This window comes from Carlito syrichta, unplaced genomic scaffold (assembly GCF_000164805.1).
Source record: "Carlito syrichta isolate Samal-C Ts95f unplaced genomic scaffold, Tarsius_syrichta-2.0.1 Scaffold308235, whole genome shotgun sequence".
NCBI classification, from domain to species: Eukaryota; Metazoa; Chordata; class Mammalia; order Primates; family Tarsiidae; genus Carlito; species Carlito syrichta.
This window is the reverse complement of record NW_007252331.1, coordinates 1,732,826-1,741,450: the sequence shown is the minus strand read 5'-3', so window position 1 is coordinate 1,741,450 and position 8,625 is coordinate 1,732,826. Positions and strand designations below refer to the sequence as shown.

At 49.2% G+C, this 8,625-nt stretch overlaps 1 protein-coding gene across 2 annotated transcripts in view; it reads right to left on the bottom strand.

Annotated features, from left to right (window-relative positions):
- Nucleotides 1-2,925: 2,925 nt before the first annotated feature.
- Nucleotides 2,926-8,625, bottom strand: part of KLHL29 (kelch like family member 29) — a 232,672-nt gene continuing 226,972 nt past the window's right edge. For both annotated transcript variants that reach the window (XM_008065332.2, XM_021716174.1), the window contains 3 exons: nucleotides 7,836-8,029; nucleotides 7,341-7,485; nucleotides 2,926-5,071 (listed from right to left, as the gene is read on the bottom strand). In XM_008065332.2, the coding sequence (XP_008063523.1) occupies nucleotides 4,888-5,071; nucleotides 7,341-7,485; nucleotides 7,836-8,029 (523 nt within the window). In that variant the 3' untranslated portion in view covers nucleotides 2,926-4,887. The remainder of the gene's footprint in view (nucleotides 5,072-7,340; nucleotides 7,486-7,835; nucleotides 8,030-8,625) is intronic.

The window sequence follows — 8,625 nt, the reverse complement described above, 5'->3', positions numbered from 1 at the left end:
TGGATGGTCTGCTATCTCAGCTAGTGGACTCTCTCTCTTACCCCAGACCCAAGTTTTCTGTTTGAAGCCAGGTCTTCTGTGTGTTGCTGAGACTATTACCAGGCATTTTAAAAACTCCTAAAGAGGACTATTTCTAACAGAGAACTGAATGTCCATTACATTCACAGAGTTCTCTGTTTTCTTTATTTTTCTTGTTCTTTCTTTTTAAGAGTTTGTTAGCGAGAGAAAGAGAAAGAAAAAGGAAGAGTCATGGCAGAAAGACTTGCCATGAGCAAGTTTCTCAAAAAAGAAAAATAGCCTGTGTTTTCTTATTACAGATTTTTCAGGTAACTTGAGGAAGAGAAAGGAACCTTAAAAACTCCAGGAAGGCCAGGCATGGTGGTTCATGCCTGTAATCTCAGCACTTTGGAGGGGCCAAGGCGGGAGGATCACTTGAGCTCAGGAGTTTGAGACGAGCCTGGGTGACATAGTGAGACGTTGCCTCTACAGAAAAATTGAAAAATGAGGTGGATGTGGTGGTACACACCTATAGTCCCAGCTACTCAGGAGACTGAGGCAGAAGGCTCTCCTGGACCCAGAAGGTGAAGGCTGTGGTGAACCATGATTGTGCCACTGCACTCCAGCCTGAAACTCCAGGCAGGCTTGAAGAGGCTGTGTGATGTAGCCCAGCTGCCTGGATCTCACCGCACTTGACTTGAATACTGATATACTGTAGACCTACTCTCTGCTTAATGTCTCAGAGCCTTGTGGTCTCACTCAAACAATGGGAATAACCATCCTTTGCAGGGTTGTTATGGGGATTAAGTTCAATAAGGTACCAGACACTTAGGTTGTGGTGTAACTACTACTGGACAAGTCACTGAGACTGTTTGTTCTTCTTGAAGACTGAAGATGAGGCTCTATGCCTCTTAGGGTGGTGGAGAGGATAAAATGAGTTAATGTGTGCAGTTGTATTATATAAGTGTATTACTAAGCATTAATTAGAGAAGACATTCACAAGGATCTTGAGAACCCGTTCAGGAGTTTTAGCACTAATACATGGCAACCTATTTTCTTTGTCATTCTCTGTTACTTTGTTTTGCCCCCTTTCTAACTTCTTCATTGCTGAGGATACCCAAAATAGGAAATGGTCTTCACAAAAGACAATGTCCAAGACTGAAATATAGGGAAAAGATGACTTTGTTCCTCACTCTCCCTTAAAAAAACGTATATCTGTATTTTTATTATAAAAGCAACGTCATTACTTTATAGAAATCTATGACTTTTTCCATGGTTTTTATTATTTCCTCACGGATGCCCAGAATGAACTGAGTGGGTCAGATGTGAATATTCCTTTGGCTTTGAATAACAGCACCCACCACATTGCTCTCTGAAAGGGCCGTTTCTGTTTACAAAGCCCTTCATTACTCAAGAGTTTCACTGCTCTTCATCAGCCCTTGGAGTCCCCCCCCCTTATAGGTTTGGAGAACTAATTTAGTAGGTAAAAGATGTTACTCGTCATTTTGATTTTCATTACTTAATGACTACCAATTTTGAACCTTTTTATTGTATGTTCATTAGCAATATTTCTTCTTTGTTGGGTCTGTTAAGACCTATTTAATTGTTGGAATCAGCTAACATTTTCTATGGGCTTTATTGACTTACATGGTCTCATTAATAAAGATATTAATCCTTTGTCTTATGGGCTACAAATATTTTTCTTTTTACCTTGGCCATTTTCTCCCCCGCCCCCCCCCCGAAGTGAACTGTCTTTGGTGTTTGTGGCTGTCACAGTGAACCTTCTCATGGTCAGATCTGATGGCAGTATCTTGACACTCCTAAGTGGGCATACCTGTCTTTTATGGTAAGATGTAATTTGTTTACCACCCAGTTAGTCTGAAGTACAAAGACTCTTCACAGACCCAGAGAACTCGTTTCCCTTGATTTAGGGGAATTGGGTAGACAAGAAAGGAACTAATGAAAGTATTGGTTGGTTTTAGTTACAGGTTATAATTTCAGCTCTTCAGGCTTACCATCTTCTAGAACTTCTCCACCCTTTCCTCTAAGTCCGATGTTCTAAAGCTATCATCGGAAATGTACAAGTGTATGATCCACCATTGTAAGGACTCAGCCAGTGGAGTTTTCTGAGGATCTCCCGATCTCAACTCTTACCTACCCCCCCACCCCCACCCACCTTCTTCAGGTTGTTGTTTTTTTTTTTTTGGTGAGGAGACACTAGGTCTTGTGATGAAGGGTGTGAGGCTCCTACATGGATGACAATGCTGGTCATTGTGAACCTTCCTTCTTCTACTAATCTGTTCCATTGAAATTCCTTTCCCTGCCAGAGGCTGAGCAATCCCATCTGGCGTCCTACATTTTCACCTTAGGGATCCTTGCGTGAATGTCCTTCACATAGCAAAGTGGGTCTATGTCCCATGTTAGAGAACAGCCTCAGGTATGACTGAAAGAGGCAGGGAGGCCAACCTAACTGGATGTTAGGATAGAAATCACACCTTGTCCTTCCTGGAGTAAGTGTGCTGTGTCTCTTCTAAGGGTAATAAGTTAGAGTTGCCATGTGACTCTGACACACTCCAAAAAAAAGGGAGGGGTCCCAGGCACAGGAATGATACCAATGAGAAGCTACCTTTGAAGCTTTCCGTTGCATAGGCATAATAAGAAGAGCACTCAGACTAAAGGGAGATCCCCAGAGTCAATTCTAGGGTGTTTGCAAGTCCTTTTCAACTTTGCTCTTCCATTGCCCTTTCTTCTTGACTTCCTTTTCAACTCTATACGTGCCGTTGCTAAGGAGTCCCATCCTTTCTAATCATCAAAATCCGCACTAAAGTCTACAAGGGAACCCAGACAGCTATGTGAGGGGGTAGAACAGGGGATTCGCATCACTGCGGCAGGATGACGACACTCAAAGACATCACATTGGCTTCCGAGTCTAGATCTATAAATATATTTATTATAATATAACAAGAACTTAACAATAAACATATACTATGTACAATACCATTACAGAGAACCCTGTTTTGTATCATTCACAGAAATAGCCAGTTTTGCTCCAGTGTGATAGATGAGGAGAGAAACGGAATTTCAATGTCATCTGTGTTGAGTCTCGCTGACCTCCTTTGGAGGCAGATGCACACCAATGCTAACATTAGCCCTGCCCCAGGCAGTTAGGAATTTGTGCTCCAGTCCTTGGGTTCACACTTGCACCCTGTTTGACATAAATACTTTAAATGACATACAATGTATGTAGTTTTGTGCTTATTACTTTTTAAAATAATAAATAATATTAAAAACTGCATAACGAAGCTCGGTATCTTGTCCAAGTGGGAGCCACATTTGTAGTGCTAGAAGTTGATGCCCAACGTTAGAACTGGAATTTTGTGTCATCAAATACTGAAAGATGGAAAGTATGTCTGTCTTTTTCTCCTTATAAATGGTTGTTATCATGAAACGATGGCAGGTTGACTTCCCGGATATAAAAGTGGTAAATGTGTATTTGGTACCAACTTCAACTCAACAGCGCAGTGGCGGTGGCATTCTTCCTGCCCTGGAATGGAAACTGATGACCGTGTGAGGTTTGAGGGGCTAAGAATGAGTGGGAAGGCCTTTTCCCTTTTGAGCCACGGTGTGACCTCCCTCCTGGCTTCCCTTTTCTTAGGTTCGTATCTCTGCTCACGCCCCGCCGGCCTTGGCTGCCATGGCCCATCTAAGAAGGCTGTCCCCATCCTGAGAGCTCTTGTGGCAGGTGCCTTAATATATAGCTATAAATATCAAAAATAGTCTCCTGTGCTTTGTAGACATTTATTCTCCCTCCTTCCCTTCCCCCTTGGCCTGGGGCCTCAGCTTTACCTCATGGAGGGGGCTGGAGCGGTGTCCTGAGCCAGGACTGGCTTCTTTCTAGAGCAGATTCTTCTTCCTTGGATGACGCCTCCACGAGGCACAGCTTTTATGGGGCTGTCTGGGAGTTACTTTTTGTAAAAATAAAATGAGGGCATTGCCCACCCCAGGAGAGATCCTCTATTCTGCACATAGAAAAATGGGAGCAAATGCCCCCTTCTGGCACTACCTACAAAGAGCTATGGGAATTCCCACAACATTCTCTCTTGTGGCCGCCTCCTTCTCTCAGTACTTAAAAATAGCCTTTTGTTTATCAAGAAAATGCCTCGGAAATCTAAATAATTCATATCGAGTAAGAGAAAGCTAGCGCAATCACTGTGTCCTTCTCCAGCAAAAACATGGTAGAAAAACCGATGAAGGACAGACAGCCCGCCCCTGTCCCCAGCTGTCCCATGGCTGCCACATCTGGCTCTGCTTGGGCGGCTGGACTTCTCTTTCGGTCCCGACGGGGACCAGCAGCCTCCTAGGCCTCGTGATACACAGTATTGTCCCTTGTTTTCTGTCAGCCACTGAAAGTGTAGATTGGTTAAAAAACAAAAGTAGGAATCAAAGTGATAAGGACACTTTGATCTTATTCCAAGAGAGCCTGATGCCTAATACTGTCGTAGGATAACTGATCTATGGTGGGTTTAGGGATCAAGCTTGCTCTGCAGGAAGGAAAAAACAGCCTCTCTCTCCCAGTCGAAAAATATGTGAAACTCTATTGCACCGGGCAGAGCGAGCGCCCCCGTTCAGAGCAAGCGCCTCGGCGGGAGCCAGCCAGCCCCCGCGGGGCATGGTCGGGGTTCCGGCTGCTCGGAGCGCTGTGTCCCCGTGTCACCCAAAGGCGAGGATGATTTTCTACATTCAATGTAGAGAATACTCAAAATGTTTAGCGCAGTGAGTTCCTTGCTTGTGTTTTGTTGGCCTCTTCTTGGTGTCGCTGAAAAAGTATCACTGTGTAGCCTTTGCCTCACCAGACTCGTCCACAGTCTTGTCGTGGGCTTTCTGCCGCTGTCAGCCGCTTTGAATATATTTCTTTATCACGACGCAGCCGTGTCTGAACACGGGGCAGGGCATGTGGGGTAGGAGGGTCCATGTGTTGGTGGTGGGCTCGTAGGCTTCCATGTTGCCCAGGGCGGGCCCCTCGCTGCTGACGATGCCGCCTGTTGCATAAATCTTGCCGTCCAGCACCACGGCGCTGTCGGAGGGAAAGCGGGAAGGAGGTTAGGCGCTTCTCTTCCAACTCGGACCTAGAGATAGACCCTCAACACCGCGTCCTGTTGCACTTTTGCAGACGTCACATGGAATCTCACTGCTCTTCTCTGACCTCTGACCTCGGCCAGCGTAAGAAAAACCCTTTTTTCCCCAGGGCCCAGCAGGACACCGTGCTATGCTACCCTGCGACCTGCAGGGGGCGCTCGTTTACACCAAGCCTCCCTCTCGGCCCCCTGGGACTCCTCAAACACGGCTGGGAGGGTACCCGTCTCTGTGCACAGGTGCCCGGCTCGGGACACTGAGGCTTCAGCGAGCATCTTTTCTGTGTGGCACCCACAGCCTTCCTGCTGCTCAAATCAAATCGGGAACATGACTCACAAGAATGACAGGAGGGCGTATAATGAGGAGCGAAACTGGAATTGAATGTCAGCCGCTTGGCTGGGAGTTCTGCCCCCCACGGTGCTCGCATTCTCCCAGGACTGCAAGGTCCAGGCGTGCTCCCTGCAAGGTGACGGGTGGCTGGGCCAGTCCCCTTTCCTGTGTGACACTTAGTGGCTTGGTCCTGTGTCTCAGTCAACTCTTGCTGTCCTGAGAGCTCAGCATCTAGCCCCTCTCTGCCATCAACCCCAAATGCATTTCAGCTGCCTCTTCTCTGGCCCTGACCTCTTTTGTCTCAGCTAGCGGCCATTTCTTCTTGGCTATCCCCTAAAATTGAACGCAGCTTTTTAAAGGCCCCACCCACTTCTGAAATGCCTGAACAGGACATGTGAGTCTCGACTTCTTACCCGACGTGGAAGCGTCCAGCCTTCTCTCTTGAATAGTTCCATGCCATCTGGGGCCCTCATGTTTTTCCTTTTGTGGTGCACCTACTCTCTACTTCTCTTGCAAGACCCAGTTTAAATCCTCCCTCTGGCACTATGTTTCCCATCCACTCTAGTCTCAGATGAGGTGCGGGCCTTCTTCCAAGTGAGGCTCAATGCTCCAGTTGTCCGTATGGACAGGATAGTCAGACTGTGCTATGCACACGGCCACCGTCAGACTATGTGACTTGGAAGTACGGTATGAGAATTGTAGAATCTTATTTATTTATTTTTGAATCAGGGTCTCATTCTGTCACCCAGGTTGAAATGTAGTGGCATAATCATGGCTCACTACAACCTTGACCTCCTGGGCTCAGGTGATCCTTCTGCCTCAGCCTCCCAAATCCCTGGGACTACAGGCACACACCACCATGCCAGGCTAAGTTTTTGATTTTTTGTAGCAACAAGGACTTGCTATGTTGCCCGGGCTGGTCTTGATCTCCTGGGCTCAAGCAATCCACCTGCCTTGGCCTCCCATAGTGCTGGGATTATAGGTGTGAGCCACTGCACCTGGCATAAGAACTGTAAAATCGTGGTCCTAATAGGAGTTTAGCAGTTATCTGGTCCAACCACCTGTTTTGCAGGTGGAACTTCACCCGAGAGGGAAAGTTATGTGTCCTAGGTCACTGACACGCAGGTAGTAGGTTATATCTCACCTAGCCCTGCTGCACTAACGGTGGGTTCTCAGTGAGTGCTTCCTGCTACTCACAGAGGATTCAATGATGACCTCTACACAGTTACAAGATGTCTCCAGGAAGGATCTGCTATGGAAGTGCTGATAAGAGGCTTTCTGGGGCCCTTTCTTATTCCTTGTTCCTCTTAGTCCAGAAAAGGAAGGAACTGGAAGAGCAGGGACTGGTGTCTCACTGTCAGAGGGCCAGGCAGTGTGGGGACCAAGCCACGCTCTGCCTTCTACTGTCTCTTCCTGCAGGGGCAGGTTGGTGTGTGCTTTTGCCCAGACAGCGCCCAGGTGCCATCAGGGTCATGTGTGTGATCAGCGCATTCCCCCAAGAAGCCACTTGTCCTTGTAGGGCATTGCATAGCTCTGCCCTGGCACTGCCTTCTGTCTGTGATGGGGTGGGGAGTCTGGCCTCCCGTCTCCCTGAAAGTAGGTGGCCTTAAGGTCTTTAGGAAACACTTCATTTCCTCTGGGGATGGGGTCAGCTGGAGCCCCAGGGTTGGGCTTCTGGGCCTGAGGCTGTATGGACTGCCCTCGGCACTCCGCACTGCCCGGGGCTCAACACCCATTCCTGTGGCAGGACAGGAGGGCCATTGCGCTAGGCTTGGAAATTGCCTTGGTCTTCGAATGGTGGTGAATCATGGTGGTCACGCCCCTCCTGCTGTCCCTCCCTCTCCCTTCCCTGCCTTGGCAGAGGTGTGGCAAGCCCTCACCTGCAGAACTGGCGGGAGTGGTTCATGTTTGGGCCCGCCTTGATGTTTCCTTTCTCAGGGTCGTAGATGGTGGTAGCTCTGGCATAAGCCCCACCCAAGATGAAAACGAAGCCATTGAGGGTGACAGCCGGGGCGTACTTGTTGTCTGTGAGGAGAGCAGAGCAGGCGGGTCAAGGCATCTTGTCTTGGCCTTTCCTCCCTTTTTCTTTCCCAGCAAGCCCTCCAGGGAAGGGAGCTGGAAAAGCCACCGAGAAGTCACTGATGGCCTGAGGACAGGCCTGGGACTGGGGGGTACTGGGAGCCTTGACTCACTTCCCCTCTCCAGGTACCTGGCCTGGGGCCTCTGAGACTATCCTGCCCCCCTCACTGCCCCCAGACCTGGGTGGGTCTGCAGAGCTCTTGGGCTTAGCCTGACTTCTGGGCATGGGGTACTGACTAAACCAATGAGTGGGAGTGCCACCCTGGCCCCAGGCTGAGGAGACGGCTGGTTCTCACCAATCATTGGGGACTCGATGAAGCTCCACGTGTTGGTCTGCGGCACGTAGGACTGCAGGACGCCTGCAGCTCGGCCGGCCTCGTTCACCCCGCCAAACACATAGATCTTGCCACCACACACCGTGGCTGCCGCAGAGTGCACAGCCTTGGGCAGAGGGGCCACTGCCTCCCATTGGTTGGTGATGGTGTCGTACCTGCAGGAGAGAAGAAGAGCCCAGGGTCAAAGTGGGCCTTGTGCAGAGGCCACCACCAAAGGCAGCAGACATTTGGAGAGCACCATCATCTGCTCCTTGCCCCTGGCATCACGGCATAGCCTGCAATCACTCAGCTGGGGCACTGGGATGTGCCACTCCTAGAGGCTGGTCCAGACTAGCCCTCTCAGCCTTCCTCTTGGACCTCAGTGGGGCTCTTTCTGCCTGTTGCGATTCTGCGAGGATTCCTGTTTTTGTACCTTTGTGTACCTGGTCCTCCCATGCTCTAGGCCCCCTCAGCCCTCTCTCTCCAGCTCAGTCCTACCCTTCCATCAGGCAGTCATGAACCAAGCATCTGCATGTACCCAGGCTCTGCGCTGGAAACTGGGCAAACAGGTGAATTCACCACCATTCTTGCCCTTGAGGAACTTATGGCTTAGTGGGGGAAGACAACCGAATAAAACACACAAAAACAATTGCAGTGCAGGATGATAAGTAGCACGATGGTGAGAAACCCAAGGTGTACCTAGCAGGGGGCACCCAGCCTGCTCTGATAGACCTATTGAGGTGGGCTTCCTGGAGGAGCTGAGAGGTGGGCT